General features: G+C 44.5%; 1 protein-coding gene across 1 annotated transcript in view; it reads left to right on the top strand.

The window, feature by feature from the left end:
• SACS (sacsin molecular chaperone) overlaps positions 1–18,871 on the top strand; it is a 164,394-nt gene that overhangs the window by 81,331 nt on the left and 64,192 nt on the right. The window contains 1 exon segment of the mRNA XM_029602543.1: positions 5,987–7,469. Within this exon segment, the coding sequence (XP_029458403.1) occupies positions 5,987–7,469 (1,483 nt within the window).

Raw genomic sequence — 18,871 nt, 5'->3', positions numbered from 1 at the left:
TTTGAGTCCTGGTGTCTTCAACAATGGCTGGATCTCCTTACTGTGGGCGTCCCTCACTGTTGGCCTTTCTACAGCAGGGGTAGTCTAAGGATCTAGTCTATAGCTCTCTCCACGACCAGGTTTCAGCTTTGGGTTGTCTTGTAGGCAAGTCATGGGGGAGGTCTTTTGGCCTCTCATCCTGATGTGGTTTGATTCCTGAAGGGGATTAAGCATTTGCTTCCTCCGATTCGGAAATTATGCCCGGATTGGAACCTCAACTTAGTTTTCTGGGTGCTCGGGGGGGGGGGGGGGGGGTTGCTTTCTGAGCCCTTAAGACGAGCATCTTTGAAGGATGTGACTTTGAAGACAGTTTTTCTGGTGGCCTTATATTTAGCCATGAGGATTTCGGAGCTTCAGGCTCTGTCTTGTAGGGATCCTTTTTTGTGATTGCTAACGACAGGGTGACATTGTGAACAGGTCCCCTCTTTCTCCCAAAGGTGGTTTCTTCTTTCCATATGAATCAGACAGTAAAGCTTCCAGAGTGGCCTAGGGAGTCCCTGCAGGATAGACATCTTCATCTTCATGTCCTCCAAAGTTATAAATCCAGCTCGTACTAACAAAAAAACCCTGGTTCACAACAGAATTAAGGAAACTCAAACAAGAACTGCAACATAAAGAACAACGCTGGCGGAAGGATCCATCCCCTACCACACAGGCCTCTTACAAAAAGGCAATGAGCCTCTATAGGACCTCCATTCATTGCACAAAAAGGGATTTCTACGCCAAAAAAATACATGGCCTCCTATACGACCCTAAAACAATTTTTTCCTATGTTGCAGCCCTTACCACCCCTGTTCCCCCAATCATCCCTGAAGAAGAAGCACTAAACAAATCCACAGAGCTGGCAGCCTTCTTTGACAACAAAATAAAAAACCTTCTTACGCGTCTGACATCTTCCAACACCACACCAAACACCCATCCTCCTAATAACCAAAACTACTCTCCTACGATCCACAATCAATCTCTAGAATCTTTTGATCTCACATCGACCTTGGAAATTGAGTCTACCATCAAGAAAATGAAGCCATCATCACACCCTATAGACCAAATACCAACCAAACTCCTGCTCACAATCCCGAACACCATTGCCAAACCTCTGGCTGACATTATAAACTGCTCCCTCATTCAAGGATCGGTCCCGGACGCATTAAAAACCGCTTCTCTAAAACCCTTACTGAAAAAACCAAACTTGGACCCGGCTAACCCTATAAATTTCCGACCCATCGCCAACTTACCTTTCATAGCCAAGTTAATGGAAAAACTAGTAAACACTCGACTCACAGACTACCTCGACACCCACGACATTCTTTATCCTTCCCAATTCGGATTCAGAAAACGACGAAACACGGAATCTCTCCTACTCTCGTTAACCGACAACATCCTGATGGGACTTGACAAAGGAAAATCATACCTGCTAGCTCTGCTCGACATCTCCGCAGCCTTCGACACAGTAAACCACACTATCCTCATCAACCACCTGATGGAAATAGGCATCTCAGGCTCTGCACTCCTCTGGCTAAAATCCTTCCAAAGCAACAGACACTACAAAGTAAAAATATTGAATAAAGAATCCCCCCCCCCTTACCATCTAAACAAGGAGTACCCCAAGGTTCCTCACTTTCCCCCTACCTTATTTAACATCTATCTACTCCCCCTTTGCCAATTACTCAATAACCTCAACCTTACCCACTTTATATACGCCGACGACGTGCAGATCCTAATCCCCATCACGGACTCCATCTCAAACACCCTAAATTTTTGGAACAGCTGCCTTCACGCTATCAATCTCCTTCTCACCAGTCTCGATCTGGTTCTCAATACGTCCAAAACCAAACTCCTGGTCTTATCCCCCAACGATTATAACCCCATTGCCAGCACAGCTACTATACCACTAACAAACCAGGTGAGAGACCTAGGGACCACTCTGGACTCTAGATTGAACTTCAAAAAATTCATTAATGCTACCACTAAAGAAGGCTTCTTCAAGCTACAGGTTCTAAAACAGATTAGACCTCTCCTACACTTTCATGATTACCGCGCAGTCCTTCAAGCCATATTGTTCTCAAAGATCGATTACTGTAACGTGCTACTACTCGGTCTCCCTGCCTCCTCCACTAAACCACTACAGATACCTCAAAACGCGGCAACCAGGATCCTCACAAATACCCGTCGCAGAGACCACATCACTCCGATTTTAAAATCTCTACACTGGCTACCCATCCACTATAGAATACTCTTCAAGACACTGACCATCATTCACAAAACCATATATCATCAATCATCTCTACAACTTACCATTCCTCTCGATCCCCACTCTTCATCAAGGCCAATCAGATCCGCTTATAGAGACTCCCTCCAGATGCCCCTGAGCAAATCCTCTATACCCAACTCAATTAAAAAATGAGCACTCTCCACAGCCGGACCGCATCACTGGAACTCACTCCCCCCTGATCTATGCCAGGAAAAATGCCAGTTCTCCTTCAGAAAAAAACTGAAAACATGGCTATTCTCTCAAGCATATCGCTGAAGATACCTTCTTCTTCCTGCACCGTCCATCTCCCCCTCCCTAGTACCTCCCTCCTTGTCCCCCCCACCTGACCTCCCAGTATCACCCTCTGGCCCCCCACTATGGAACTGCTCTGCCAGAATTTGTTCATACAACTATCTTACTATGCCAGTAACTGATCATTTTGATATTTGAACCACTAAATGAACATGCTCTGTTGTCTAATCAACAGCTCTCTGCTCTCTGTTACTGTTTTACCTATCCCTCTTTTCTAATGACCAAGTTCTTCATTCCCTGTTTTATTGTAACTTTTACGCCTGCTGTGTTAATTGGCTCTCCCCTGGTTCATTGTAAACTGGTACGATAAGACTTGTCTTGAGCATCGGTATATTAAAAGAACTTAAATAAATAAATCTACTGGATATGCATCGGACTCTGTTGCGTTATCTGAAGGTCACTAACAGTTTTTGGCGTCGGATCACCTGTTTGTGTGGTTCGGTGGAGCGAAGAAAGGAGATAGCGTAGATTTAGAACATTTATCTCGATAGCTGAAGGGAGACCTTATATTTGTAAGTATCGTAAAATTCCAGTAGGGCTGGGGGCATATTGTACAAGAGTGCAGGCAGCCTCTTGGGCAATGTGTCAGCTGGTGTCTCCTTAGGAAATATGTAGGGCCACAGTGTGGTCCTCGCTTCATACTTTCACCAAGCATTACCGATTGGACTTTCGGGCGCAGATCGATGCAATTTTCAGTGAAAGTGTTCTATGCGCGGGTCTTTTGGGTTCCTGCCCAGTTTAGGGGTGCTTGGGTACATCCCACTTGTCTGGACTGATCTGTGTATGAACAGGAAAGGAAAATTGGTTCTTACCTGCTAATTTTCATTCCTGTAATACCACAGATCGGTTCAGAGACCCGTCTGTTTGCTGCTGAAAGACTGAATTTCCTGGTGGTGGTTTACACCTTATATCAGAGATGTTGGCAAACTGTACATAAGTTGAGAGGGTTTTTTAAATTTGTTTATTGAGGTGTTTTTTCCTAGAAGTATTAGAGGCTCCAGTTCAGGGGGTTCCAACCCTGTGTTTCCTGTTCACCCTGAAAGGGGGAATGGTAGCTACTGTATGGCTTGGGTATAGGTCAGTACTGAGGGACTGCAGGTGGCACTCTCGAATATGTAGCAGTGCCTCAAAGTTTTGTTCTCTGCCTGCATCTGCTGGTAGGGATGCAAAACCCATATTTCTGTGAGATGCATGAGCGGACCTTTTCCATAGTTGGGCCCAACACTTTAGAACTCGCTGCCTGTTGAGTTGCGAATGATGACCTGTTGCAAGTCATTTAAAAACATGTTAAAGACTTATTTGTTTCAGTTGGTGGATTTTTTTGTATATTCTGCATTTTATCTGACTAGATTTAGCCAGATAACTCAATATCAGGCTAAAATCTAGCCAGATAAATAAGAGGCTTTTTGGGAGAAGTTTAGTTATCCAGCTAACTTAGCCGATTTTTAATTATAACCAGCTAAGTTAGCCAGAAAACTTTAGACCTGCTTCACACAAGGTTAGATAACTTAAAAACCTAACCAATTATATGCAAACATAACCAGTTAAGTTTTTAAGTTATCCGGCTACATGTAGCCAGATAACTTTAGGCAAATATGTTCAATGGGATGTTTATCCCGCTGAATATTTGGGACAAGTTATCTGGATAAACTTATCCACTAAATAGCTTACTGAACATGGACTTCTATGTTTTTATCTGTTTTGGGTATTTTTGTTGTTCTGATTATGGATGGTGTTTGTAAACCGCATAGAGCAGTGGATATAGGTAGCCAGAAAAAGTTTTTTAAAATAAATAAATACATTTCAAATCAAATGTATGCATACTGTTTTACTCCCCCAACCTAAATACCCTTGAAAAAATGCTTCATTCTAATCTAGCTCAGTGTTTCCCAAGCAGTGCACCTTCGGAACTGGTTAGGTGTGCCATGGAAGAGTCATCTATCTATCTTAGATCGCTTTCAGATTCACACCACTATCTACGATCCACTGGTTACTGGAAGTTTCTTCCACCCATTTTCCACTTATTCTGATATCTTCAGGTTCGGAAAATTGTTAAATGTGTCCATTATGTATTTATTGCGTAATGTTATATTCTCCCAGGCTGTATCTCAATGTGCACATCGAAGTTCATGTATCCCAGTTTGTATTCCCTCTTGTTCCATGTAACGCTCCCATGCGATGTTAATTTCATTGTAAACCGGTGTGGTTTGTATTTTATACAGGAATGTTGGTATATAAAAGTTAAAAATAAATAAATAAATGACACCACTGCCTGCTACTCAGATCCATGCCAACATCTGGGTTTTGCTGTCAGCACCTCCTAACAACAAGTGACACCAGTGATGACTTTAAATGTAGGAACTCCTTTCTGAGATCATGTGTAATCATGCATGCTTCTTCCTAGCTACAACATGAGCCCAGGAGTGTGGAAATTAGTGGGCAGCATGTAGGGCATAGATATTAGAGCCCTTTTTTGTTTGGCACACAGCACCTTCTCATCTTCCCCCTCCTGACCTTACTCTCTAAGCTTAGCACCCATGCTGACTATATCAGTTATAAATCATCTCATTTTTATAGTTCCACTGGATGTATACAGCATTATACAATAGTAATAATTATTCAGTCACATTAAATTCCTGTCCAAAAGAGTTTAAAATGTAAGTGGGTACCTGAGGCAACAAGAAATAAAGTAACTTGCCCAAGTTCACAAGGGGTGTCAGTGAGAGAAGTGTGGTTTCAATCCTGATTTCCCTGACTCGTCCCATTTGCTCTAAACATTACGCCACTCTTTCTCCTCCTCCTCAGGCTGTGAAAGTGAAACTCATTGTTCCAGAATCTATATTTATAATACCCTTAGGTCCCTCCAAATGGTGTCTTTCGGTGACCAGCTTGGATGTTCATGTGTGCAGCAGCACAAATACACCGTGTTGCAAGTCTCTGGCAGATGGGGGGGAATGGCAGTCAGCTTCACAATACATGCTGCCTGTGGGGAGTTGATGTCTGGTGGAGTGGAAGCAAGAGCGCGGCTCCTTGCGGACAGGAGTTGAAGGCCACAGTACGAACTGCTTGAGGGGAAAAGAAGTAGCTGTGGGAACTGCATGAGCTTGTATGGGATGGAGGTGATTGAGTTGACCTGGGGAGGGCGACAATTGGCAGGAACAATCTGAGTAAGAAGCATTATCAGATGTTAAGTGGTAGTTTGATTTTTTTCTATTTCCTGAAATTTGGAGACATTTTGGAAGATGGGCGGTATAGCGCTGGAGGGGGAGACTGAATATACATTTTGCATATTGTTGAATAGTATTGTTGAATTGTGTTGTGAAAGTGGTGAAAATTAAGACAGCTTTGAAACAGAATTAATGTTTTTTGTTTGGATATATGCAGATGTTCCATGTATCTTCAGTGGTGATCAAATTGGTATGTTGGATCCCCATCAAATGCTTTTTGGACGTCATGAATCGGGCCAGTGTTGGAATCTTAAGGATGACAGGAAAGAAATTGATGAACTTGTGGACCAGTTTGCACCATTTATTGGCAATTTTGGAATCACCAAAGAGACCTTTAGGGATGGCAATTTCCCTGGAACGGTTTTCCGATTCCCTCTTCGCCTACAACCCTCTCAGCTAAGTGGCAATGTGTACAATAAGCAGAAGGTGTTAGAACTATTTGAATCTTTCAGAACAGATGCAGATACTGTGTTGCTCTTCCTAAAAAGTGTTCAAAATGTGTCCTTGCATATACGAGAGGCTGATGGAACAGAAAGACTTCTTTTTAGGGTAACAGCTAATGAGAATAAAACTCTGAAACATGAAAGGCCCAATTCTATCAAGATTCTAGGAACTGCCATTGACAACTACTGTAAAGGAGTTTCTAGTAACATCATAACTTGTGTGACATATCAAGTTCACATAATGGTGGAGGATGAGCACCCTACAGAGACACAGAAAACATCTTGGTTGGTGTGTAATAGTGTGGGGGGTCGAGGTATGTGTAGTGAGCTTGACTGTTTGGCGGATGACTTGAAATTCATTCCAACTATTGGCATAGCCATGCCCTTATCAAGCAAAGGGGGTGAACAGGGTGCTGCATTTGAATTTTCAGGGAGATCATTTTGCTTTCTTCCTTTACCTCCAGGTGAGGAAAGCAAAACTGGTCTCCCAGTTCATATCAGTGGCTTCTTTGGCTTGACTGACAATCGGAGGAGCATCAAATGGCGGGAGCTGGATCAATGGCGAGATCCTTCAGCTTTATGGAATGAACTTCTTGTGCAAAGTTTGGTTCCCACTACATATGCCACTCTCATTCTGGAAGCTATAAAACAAATGGAAACTCAAAAGAACTCTGATTTTTCTCTGTCTGCAGAACAGATTTACAGAGTGTGGCCTGATATTAACAAAATCAGAGTACACTGGAAGCAAATCATTGAACCATTGTTAAAGGAATTATTCCAGAATGCTGTTGTTTACTCTGCTAGCAATCACTGGATAAACGTAGATGAGGTGTACTTTTCAGAAATCGATGAGCATATGGAATACACAGAAACTGTGCTAAACTACCTCCAGGTTTCAGGGATACAGATTGCTAAGGTACCAGCAAATATTGCTGGTGCAGTCCAATTTTCAGCCTCTAATGCTAAGCCAGTGAAAAAGGTGACTCCTGCACTGGTGCGTCAGACATTGAGAAAATCGGGTCATAAAGGCTCTGTTGATGAAAAACTTCATCTTTTAGAGTTTGTGCTCAGTGATGAAGCCTACAGTGATCTTCTTGGACTGGAGCTTCTTCCGTTACAGAATGGAAACTTCACACCTTTCTCCTCATCTGTGTCAGATAAAGATATAGTTTACATAACTTCAGAAGACTACCCAAGGTAAATGGTAGATTTGCATTTTTCATAGTTTATTGAAGTTGCATGTAGATTTTATCTTTTCACAAAAGGTAGAAATAATAAATTGTAACTATTATAAAATGATTCACTGTGAGTCTGAAGCTGACTGGGTTCCAGGTTGGCATGTATAGTATGCTGCAAATGTGTTTTATATCATGGCAAGCTTTGGAAAGACAATCTGAATATGAAAGCCAGTTCCCTGTACATAACCTGGATCAGTCCAGAATCCTGGGTTTATTCATCCCTGCCAGCAGATGGAGACACATTTTCACTGACACTGCTTCATAATCCCCGGTGCCACCTGCAGTTCCTCAGTAATTCTCTGTCTCCAGCATATGGTGGCTGGTGTATAAACCTGCAGTTCTGAGGTCTGGTGAATTTTTTATTTTTTGGAATGAGCCTTTCCTCCAAGGGGTGTTTGGGTTCTGGTGGATCCTTCCCTGTTTGGTTGAGGTGGATGAGCTGGAGGTCAATGACCTTTTTGTATGTGCGCTCCTTTAGTCTGTGGGGTGTAAATCTGGTGGTCCAGATCCCTCCCCTTCACGAGGCTGCTTGGGCAACCTCAGGGTGGCTGGTCTTTTTTTTCTTCTTTCATTAGCTTGCCTTTCTTTCTTTCTTTACATTTCTGGTTTCTGTCTTTCCTTATTTCTTTTTGCCTTTTGCTGAACCTGAGATGGACAGCTCTGTGTTCTCTGCAGAGGAGAGCCTGTCCAGAGTTTTAAGGGAAAAAAAAAAGGTAAGGCTGACTTGCGGGCAGTTCTTTCCCTCTGGTCCCTGTTTGTAGCGGGCATGCAGGCTCCATTTTTTGCTCCTGTTCGCTTGTTTGTTCACGGCTCAGCAGGGGGGGTTTTCCTGCCGGTTTCAGCATGGTTCACAGCTCTGTTTGTCAAGCATGTGGTGCAGGATCGGAGCGGCTCAGCCACTTTAGTTTTATGTGCAGCCTGCTTTTCGGGAGGAGAGAGTGTCTAAAGCTCCAGCAACTGTGAGAGGCAGGAACCGTCATTCGGGCTCTCCCCCCAAGGGTTTCTGTGAAGTGCTGATGTGCGGACCGCGGCAAGCCTTTGATTTCCTCTGACGAGGGAATGGCGGCCATTTTGGCTCCCCTGGCAGTGCGGTCTGTTCAGATGGATGATGGGGGAGATTTCCTCCGCATCTTTCTCCAGCCCATCCGACCATAGTAGAGGGTCTGGAGGCAGGGGCAGATGAGACAGTGCGTTTAGATCTGCCAGTGCTTGCATCCACGGAGACTGCCTCCTCACAGCTCTTTCAGGCTCCTTGGGCTTTTTCTGCTGATTTTGTTCTCCTGCTGCATGAGGCATATTTAGCTGAGCAGTCTCACCCTCTAGAGAGTCAGAGAGGTGTTGCGAGGCATCAGCAATCCCGATGTTGGAATCCTCCACTGGGACAGTGTTTGCAGCGTCCCGGGTTTGCTGAGGCAGACTCGGATGACTCAGTTGGGTCTCAGGGGGACCCCGGGATGCAGAAGGCCTTGTCGCAGGATCAAGTTATTGATCCAGATGACGTTGGCTTATCTCAAGGAGAAGATGTAGATAATCTTCCAGTCTCGGAGGGTGATGATCCTAAAGTGCTCCGCTTGTTCCAGAAGGAGGAATTAGACCCTTTGATTCCTCAGGTTTTGGAGGAACTAGGACTGAAACTCCCACAGGAAGACTCAGATATGGAAGGTGTGGATCCAGTTCAGGATGGGCTTAAGGCTCTCCATCAAGCTTTTCCCTGTCATAAGTCAGTGAAAAAAATGGTTCATCGAGAATGGGGAGTGCCCAACTCTGGCTCGAGAATGGGAAGAGCAATGGCTAAGCTCTATCCCTTGCCGGAACAGACATTGGAACTCTCTTCCCTTCCAAAGGTGGATGCTGCGGTTTCGGCGGTCACAAAGAAGATGACTATCCCTGTTACAGGTTCCCTGGCGTTGAAGGATGTTCAAGACCAGAAATTGGAAATTTAGCTCAAAAGGATTTTTGAGGTATCTGCCCTGAGTCTGCGGGTGGCTATCTGCTCCAGCTTCATGCAAAGGGCTTGCCTGCACTGGGTTCAACAGCTTCAGGATGGGCAGGCAAATTCAGGTGTCGAAGCAGATAAAGCAGAGCGCTTAGAGGCGTTGGTTGCTTTCGTGGCAGATGTCTTGTATGACTTGGTCAGTCTTCCTCTTGTATTATGGGTTCCGTGGTTTCAGCCAGGTGGATATTGTGGTTACGCAACTGGTTGGCTGATGTTTCGTCTAAGTCTCGTTTAGGCTCTCTGCCTTTTAAGGGGCACCTCTTGTTTGGTGAGGATCTGGAGCACATGATGAAGGACCTGGGTGAGAATAAGGTGCATAAGTTGCCAGAGGATAAGCCTAAGGGCAAGCAGCCTTTTCAATCTCTGTTGTGGTATCGGATTTTCATGTTAATCAAATGGTGGAACTTCCGACTTTCCCAGAATTGGATGCTTCTGAGCCTTATGCGTGGGAATTTTGGCTGTTGGATGTCCATAGGACTTTGCTGAGGTATCTCAAGGTAACAAACGATTTTAGAAGATCTGATCATCACTTCATTTTATGGAGTGGTGTGAAGAAAGGTACCCAGGCTTCCAAAGCTACCATTGAGAGGTGGCTTAAGGAGGCTATTGGGTCGGCATACATTTTTAAAGGCTGTCAGGTGCCTGAAGGTTTGAGGACTCGCTCTACACGTTCTCAAGCAGCCTCGTGTGTGGAGGCCCAGTTGGTTTCACCACAGGAAATTTGTAGGGCGGCAACTTGGAAATCGCAGCATATTTTTGCAAGGCACTACGTCTAGATGTAGGGGATCCGAAGTCTGTCTTGTGGCGAGAGTATCTTATGAGCAGGACTCTGCAGGTCCCACCCTAAGTAGGGAGCTTTGGTATGTTCCAGGAGTCTGGACTGATTCGGGTATGTACAGGGAAAGGAAAATTGGTTCTTACCTGCTAATTTTCATTCCTGTAGTACCACGGATCAGTCCAGAACCCGCTCAATCTGTGGAGGTGGAGAGATGTTCACTCAGCTGTAATCGTTTTGGTACAATTTTTAAGGTTATGGAATATAGACTCTTTGGAAGACTCTTTTTTTTTTTTTTTTAAGGTTTTACAAGTTTTGCAAGTGTTTGTGCTTGAGTACAGATCAATACTGAGGAACTGCAGATGGCACCAGGGATTATGAAGCAGTGTCAGTGAAACTTTCTCTGTCTCCATCTGCTGGCAGAGATGAATAAACCCAGGAGTCTAGACTGATCCGTCGTACTACAGGGAATGAAAATTAGCAGGTAAGAACCAATTTTCCTTTTGCCACACACCTCCAGGGGAAAGCTTCTTGAAGGGATGTTATTACTGCCTGTTAGGTCTCTTTCCCCTGGGGAAACTGGCTTTCATTATTCTGATTGGAGTTGATTTTAAAAGGTTTATGTGCTTAAAATTATCCTTCAACCAGTTAAAAATTCCCCCTTCCACCTCAACTTGATCTCATTAAATTATGTCTGCATTAAATTGCTGTACTCATAAATTTAGCTGAACAAAAAGGAGCCATGTAGGGAAGTGCCAAGAGCCGGGTTTTCATATTTAGCTGGTTAACGTAATATTGTGCGCTAACTGGCTAAATTTATCCAGCTAATATGGCCACATAAATAGCTGCCTTAAATCTAATCGTACAAGTTTTTGTGTGGTTAGATTTAGATTTAAATGGATATTCAGCTGCAACTTTAGCTGGTTATCTGTGCCTGAATATCTGGACAGAGTTAACTACTTAAATATAAAAGATTACCTTTGCCACTTAGAGGTTCTTTAAATAGCTACCCCATTGTCTTTTCAAAGTTTGCCATATTGTAAAAGTGAATTTATAGCATACTTTTTGCTTTGAACATTGTAGGCAAAACGATGCCCACTGTTGACCATGCAGGGGCTGCTTCTTGTGGCTGAGGTAAGCCTTTTTCCACAGCTTCTCAGAGTTGGATGGAAAGAATACCGACATTCCACGATTCCTCGGGGCCAGACACAGAGGGAGACAGACCTTCCTGTGGCCCCTAATGTTGTATATCAAGAGGATTTAATCAAATAAACTAAATTTATGTTCTTTCCTATAATGGGAACTCATAGGGTGTTCTCTAACTCAGTGGTTCTCAACCTTTTTCCCATCGTGACACACCTGACAGGCCACGCTCACATCTGTGACACACTGCTCATCACAGTTCACGGCGGAAATAAAAAGTAAAGGTCCGGTAATTATTTTAATTGTTTAAAATGACAAGGAAAAGATACTTATTCTGTCTGAACAGAATCTGCATAAGTAGTAAACATCCCACACCAAAACAGCACCAATTTCCAGCACTTAAACAGTAACCACCTTACCTAAGAAAAGGCAACACTGAAAATATTACCCCAGGCCTTAAGACACCAATACATCTCCTATTAGGAAAAAGGACCAAGTCAGGCTGCTATAGAGCCCTACACAGAAACTACATGCCAGCAGAAAACCTCACCTAAATCACATGTGCTGACTCTCACCTAACAAGGAATAAAGAGACCAAAACGCATAACCAGAAGCATGCAGACAAAAACTGAATTGGAAACTGCAACAAAGGAAAAAAAGAAACATCACCCATCCTTATAAAACAAATCAAGAAATATAAAATCAGTAGCAGTAAAACCATACTAACAAAAAGAACAGATTATTCGAAACGGCTGATGAGTGGAATATCCAATAATTAAAAACTCATATAAAAAATTCTAGATACCAATAAAATATTTCAAAATAGCAGACACAAAGACCAAGTAATGAAAAATAAGGATACAAAATTTTTTTTCCTCAGCATACCTGGGAATGTTTGATATCCAGGTGTCCTGAGATTGTTTTGAATTAGCAGGAGGAGGGGTGGTTTGCTTGGAACTTTCTCCTCTCTCTCAGTCACATACCAGTGCTCTCTCTCACACTGGCTCTCAATTACACACCTATACACACATGCTCTCAGTCACTCACATATACACATGCTTTTTCTCTCACTTATATAGGCTCTTAATTACACATTTACACACATGCTGTCTATCTTTTCACGCTTACACACACAGGCTTTCAATCACACACATGCTGTCTTTTTCTCTCACACACAGACTCTCATTCACATGCTTACAAACATGCTCTCTCTCTCTTTCTCTCATATACACACAGGCTCTCAATCGCATACTGACATGCGCTCTCACCTAAACCAGCTCTCAATCACACACAGACACACATGCTCTCTCCCTTATTTATACACACAGGCTCTTAATCATACATACACATGATCTCTCTCACACACAAAGGATCTCAATCATACACACATACTCTTTCACACAAACAGGTTTTCAATCACAAACTTACACATACAGGTTCCCAGTCGTAAACTTACATTCATGCTCTCTCTCACACAGGCAGGCTCTCAAATCACAGACATACTCTCTTTCACATATACAGGCTCTCAATCATTCACATACATGCTATCTCACTCACACACATACACACACAGGATCTCAAACACACATGCTTGCTCATTCACTCGCTCTCTCTCCCCGGAACTAGTGGCCGCAGCAGCTTCCTCCCAACCCTAACCTCCTTCATTTTCAGCCCTCGCGCGGAGAAAGGAGTCCCATCGGCCCCCGGGGGTTGACGTTCTTCTTCATTTTCCTCCGAGCCGTGCTGCACATTCTTCAGACCGCACCTCTCTTCTGTTCTTCGGGCCGATTCTGACCATACTAGCATGGTCTCTTCTTCCCGCGCACGCACCCGCTGCTCACCACTTCCTCTTCCGCGCCGCGGGTGGGGGTGGGGGGAGAAGAGACCATGCCGGTGCCGCTGATTTCACCTGTTCTGCCCGGGCTGACAGCATTTTAAGTCCGGGCGGAGGAGGACCGGGGAGCAGTTGGGTCAGCGGGGGACCGGGAAGTGTGGCGACACACCTGCGTATTCTTGGCGACACATTGGTGTGTCGCGACACACCGGTTGAGAACCATTGCTCTAACTCAAGCAAAGAATGGTCATTTCCACCCTAGTTATAGCAGATAAATCTATAGTAGCCTATCTTTAGATGATGATACTTTTAATAAATGGAGGACCACCGAACTATTGAAAGGGGTTCATCATACCTCTGACATGCATGAAGTAAAATCTGTAACAAGGTTTTTTTAAATGGTAAATACTGCTACCTTTACAACAAGAACATAATATAATGACATAGCTAAAATTATTATGGCTTTATTGAACTACAATTATAGGAAAAACAGAATAAATAAGCCTACTTTGAAAAATATTGGCTATCAAATTTTAAATTTGTTTAAGAAATAAATCTTGAATCAAAGTGATGTTCTCACCCTCTAACTCTGTGAAAAAAAGATTTCATAGACAAAAGAGGAACCAAACTAAAGGTTTTGACGTGTAGATTTGCAGAACCATATTCACTTTCACATATGGCCTTTACATTGGCTATATACAATGAATCTTTTCAATTCTATGGGCTCTAGTATGGAACAGAGCTCTGTCATTTGCATATTGAACATTTGTTCAATTGCCTTAGAAAGACTGATGCAGTTGCTTGGGATGGTTTTTGTCTGCTTATTTTCTTCAAAGTTTGTATGAGAATATAGTCAAGACCTCTATCTTCTTAGACCATAGTCGCGAGAAGTGAGCGAATGCTGCTTGCCATCACATTTTAAATAATGAACTTAGCATTGTTATTTAAATAGGGCCATTAAACATTTACTCCTTTTTTGCTGTGGGGTGTAGAGTCCCCTCCTGCTTCTTTGGACTTCCAGCTCAATCAGAACTGGCCTTTATTTATCATTCACATTTGTAAAGTAGCCCCTCCAGCAGCATCTAAAGGTGAGATCATAACATATAATGTAAAATATAAAAATCACAAAGCATAAAATAACAATTCAATAAAATGTAAAACTAAAATAAACTCATTTCAAAATATAACAGAAATTTAAAAATTCCTACAGCCTAAAAATTTCATCTAAAAGAGAGTTAACCAAATGCAGAAGTAAACAGGTTTTAAAAGATTTGCAGAAAGTTAAATAGTCACTGATGACCATAGCTCTCTGAATAGAGAGTTTCAAAGAAATGGGCCTTCATAGAAAAAGTTCTTATGTCTGGTTTCTGTCAGATGGACATATGTAACGTTAGGAACTTCTAGCAGCAGTTCTTTAGAAGAATGTAAGATTCTCACTGGATGATATTGACATACCCATTCAATTAAATATTTCTGGCCTTGATCATGTAAGATCTTAAATACAGTTGATAGAATTTTAAACTGTGCTCTGAAAGGCATCGGTAACTAATGGAATAATGTGAAATAATGTGAACATATTGTCTTGCATCACAAAGAATTCTGGTCGCAGTATTCTGAATAATCTACAGCTTCTGAAGTGATTTTATTTATTTAAAACTTTTATATTCTGCTACTTTCAATAATCTAATATCTAATGAATTGTAGTAAACTAAGTGAGTTGTAACCACTGTTGTGGGTGCTTCCTACTGCATGAATCGCTGTAGATAAATGTTGTTTTGAAATTATGGATCAGTTGTAGATGATAAAAACAAGACTAAACTATATTTTTTACAGTACATACCCAGATCAGTCCAGACAAGTGGGTTTATGCAACCCTACCAGCAAATGGAGGCAGAGAACAAAACTTTGGAACACTGCTACATAACCGAGAATGCCACCTGCAGTCCCTCAATATTTCTGTCTCCAGCAGGTTGTAGATGTGCAAAACCTGCAGTCCTGACTGAGAGATTACATTTGATTGTTGGAAGTTGGAGCATCTCCTCGAGGTGTTAGGTTCCTTTGTGGCCCATCCCTTGAGTGGAGCCGGGCGAACGGGGGTTTGACACCTCTGGCTGTGCTAGCCTGTGGTACTGGAGATTCTGATTGTCAGGGAACTGGCTCCCTCTGAATCTCTGTGCTCTCCTGCCTGCCGCTGCTTCTATAAAGGGAAGTACCCTTTTTTTTGTATCTCTGTGTAGCTGGATTAAGTTTGTTTAAAAAAAAAAAAAAAAAAAGAGAGAGAGCAGAGAAGGGGAAGTCAGTGGTTTGTGCAGCCAGGAAGTTTTTGGCCGGCGCACATCGGGGTAAGTAGACAGATGGGGCTGTCTTAGTCCACAGGTGGAGGAGATGCAAGTGCTGTGTTTTGGTTTGTGTTTTCCCCAGCGGGGAAACTTTGGTGGGGCGTCTGGAATTTGACGCATTCCCCGGCCTGCTGCGGCTCTGGCGTGAGTTGTTTTTGAGCATGCAGGCTTGACAGGCTCCCTCGTGGTGCGGCCTACTTGTGGGATGCACTTTTTTGACCGTGCAGAGGAGCGACTGTGTGGCGATATGGCAGCGAAACTGCAGGTAGTGGCGTGCAAGCCTGCGGGGCGCGAGTTGGCTCTTCTCGATTCCTGTTCCCTATGCACGGGCTGTGATTCAGGAGCGGAGGGCTCCTCCGCAGGGGTCCGAAGTCACGAAAGGCTTTCCGCGCTTCGGTAACGGTGGAGTGCGGTGGGGGGGGGGGCCCTTCCCCTCTGCTGGGCCTGCGGAGGATCATGTTCTGGGGGCTGTTCCAATCTGGGACACTGGCCCTTCCCCTCCTCTTTCTCCTGCGGTGCAGAATGCGGAAGCTGACAGTGAGGAAGGAGTGGATTCTGGGTTCAGCCTTCTCCCTCCGGGGGATAATCTGGAGGATTTCTCCCCAGAATTTGTCTTACTACTCCACATGGCCTTCCTGGCTAGGAAGGGAGTGGGAGTCGAGATCCAGATTGCAGCGTTCCGTCTCGCCCAAAAACTGAGGATGGCTTCGGCGGGCATTTCAGGGGAGCTCTTGAAGCACCCGGGGCTGTGCTAGTCCAGTGTGAGCGAACTGTCCAAGGACATGGATGAGTCAGATAAGAAGCCGGATCCGGTGTTGCTGCAGGGGGTAGATCCGGATGGAGAGCCCGAGGAAGGTTAGGTTCCGGATCTGTATTTGCATAAGGAAGATCTGGATCTCGATGAGACCGTTCCGGAGGGGGATGAACCTCAGGTGGTTCAGTTGTTTAAGAAAGAAGAACTGCGGCCTCTCATTCATCAAGTGTTGGAGGAATTGGGGACTAAACGACTTAGGAGGAGTCTAATAATGAGGGTGTCAATCTGGTCCTGGATGGACTGTGGGGCCTGCCTACGGCCTTTTTTTTGCCTAAGAAGATGCAGAAGTTGATCAGCTGGGAATCGGATTCCTTGGTGGCAGGCTTAAAGGTCGGTAGGGCCATGGTGAAGCTCTATCCTTGGATGGAGTAGCTTTTGGAGTGCTTAAGGTAGATGCGGCAGTCTTAGCAGTGACCAAGAAGACCACGATTCCAGTGGCGGGTTCGGCTGTGCTTAAGTATGTGCAGGACCTCAAGTTGGAGATCCAGTTGAAGCGCTTGTTCGAGGTGTCTGCCTTAAGCCTTCGAGCTGCGGTGTGTGCCATATGATCAGTGAGCCTGTTTATGTTGGATTCAGAAGTCAAAGGAGCAGGAGCCGAGCAGGACGTTGAGCCCTGTTCAGGTGGCTCGGCTGGAAGCTGATGTGGCTGATGCATTGTACGATTTGGTGTGTACCTCCACCAGAAATATGGTCTTGTCGGTGTCGGCGCACCAGGTTCTTTGGTTGCGCAATTGGTCAGTGAAAAGGGAAAGTTGCTGTTTGGGGAGGAGCTGGATCAGCTGATGAATTCCCTCGGGGAATCTAAGAGAAACAGGTTGCCTGAGGATAAGAGTTCTAGGAAGGTGTTTCCATCCTGATCCCGGGATATAAGAAGGTTTCATCCCGGAAGAGGGGCTGCAACCTCGGGGTCGAAGCAGTCATCAGGTATTCAACAGCTCTTTCAGGGCACCGGCAGATCCTCCAGAGGCCTCACAATGAAGCCAGGTCCGTCCACTTCTCGCTGGAAGCAGTAGGGGGCAGGTTGTCCCGCTTTCATGAGGAGTGGACCAATATCACTGCAGACCGGTTGGTCCTAGAGGTTGTAAAACAGGATTACACCTTAGAATTTTTGCGCTTGGTCAGAGACTTTTCTGGAGTCCTACTGTTCATCTCACAGCAAAAGGGCCACATTGGAGTAGACTGCAAAGGTTGTTAAACTTAGAGGCCATTGCTTCCGTTCTGCTGAGCGAACAGGGACAGTGAAGGTACTCCATTTATTTTGTGGTGCCAAAAAAGGAGGGCACTTTTCGTCCCATTTTGGATTTACAAAAGGTAAATGTAGCCTTGCGAGTACCACATTTCCAGATGGAGACTCTAAGTACTATAATAGCAGCGATCTGAAAAGGAGAATTCCTTACATCCCTGGATCTGACCGAAGTCTATTTGCATATTCCTATTCGGGAAGACCATCAGAAGTTTCTCCGTTTCATGGTGTTAGGACGAAACTTCCAGTTTCGGGCTCTGCCGTTCGATTTGGCTACGGTGCCTCGAACCTTCACAAAGGTGAAGATGGTCATGGCGGCAGCCCTGATACAGGAAGGGATTCTAGTACATTCATATCTGGACAATTGACTTATTCGCACAAAGATGAAGAGTGCGGTCGGTCAGTGCAGCGAGGGATGAACACCTTCTGTTCTCTGAGGTGGGTGATCAATGTGACGAAGAGTCACCTGGTTCTGTCCCAATCTTTGGAGTATCTAGGCGCCATTTCAATACCTGTCAAGGCAGGATGTTCCTGATGGCGGACAGGTTGATGAAGTTGCAAGTGCACATGCAGCGACTTTTGAGTCTGTCAGTCCCGAAGGTCTGGGACTACCTACAGGTTCTGGGTTCCATGGCCTCCATGTTAGATCTGGTTCCGTGGGCCTTTGCTCACATGTGGCCTTTGCAGAGTGATGTTGTCCAGGTGGAACCCCTTGTCAGAAGAGTATCATCTGCTGTTGCCTCTGCAAGGAGAATCCAGATCCAGTCTTTCATGGTGGCTATCAAAGGGCAGTCTGGAGAAAGCAGTGGATCTGGAGCCTCCGGACTGGGTGGTGATCACCACAGATGCCAGCCTGAAGGGCTGGGGAATGTTGTTCCTGGGTCGGTCTGCTCAGGGTCATTGGTTAGCCATGGAAGCATCCTGGTTGATCAATCGTTTGGAGATGAGGGCAGTATGCAGAGCTCTAGAGGCATTCTTGCTGGTAGTTCATGGTGCATGGTGCAAGTGCTCTCAATGTGAGGACAATGGCATACATCAATAGACAAGGAGGAATTAAGAGTTGCGCTGTTGCTCAAGAGACTCAACTTTTGTTTGTCTGGGCAGAACGGCATCTCAAGGGGATTGCGGCTCCACACGTTGCGGGTGTGGACAATGTACAGGTGGATTTCCTCAGGCAGCAGCTATATACTGGGGAGCGAGAACTGTCCCCGGAAGCC

The sequence above is a fragment of the Rhinatrema bivittatum genome, chromosome 5 (genome assembly GCF_901001135.1).
Source record: "Rhinatrema bivittatum chromosome 5, aRhiBiv1.1, whole genome shotgun sequence".
Classification (NCBI taxonomy): Eukaryota; Metazoa; Chordata; class Amphibia; order Gymnophiona; family Rhinatrematidae; genus Rhinatrema; species Rhinatrema bivittatum.
This window is presented reverse-complemented; position numbering and strand designations above follow the sequence as displayed.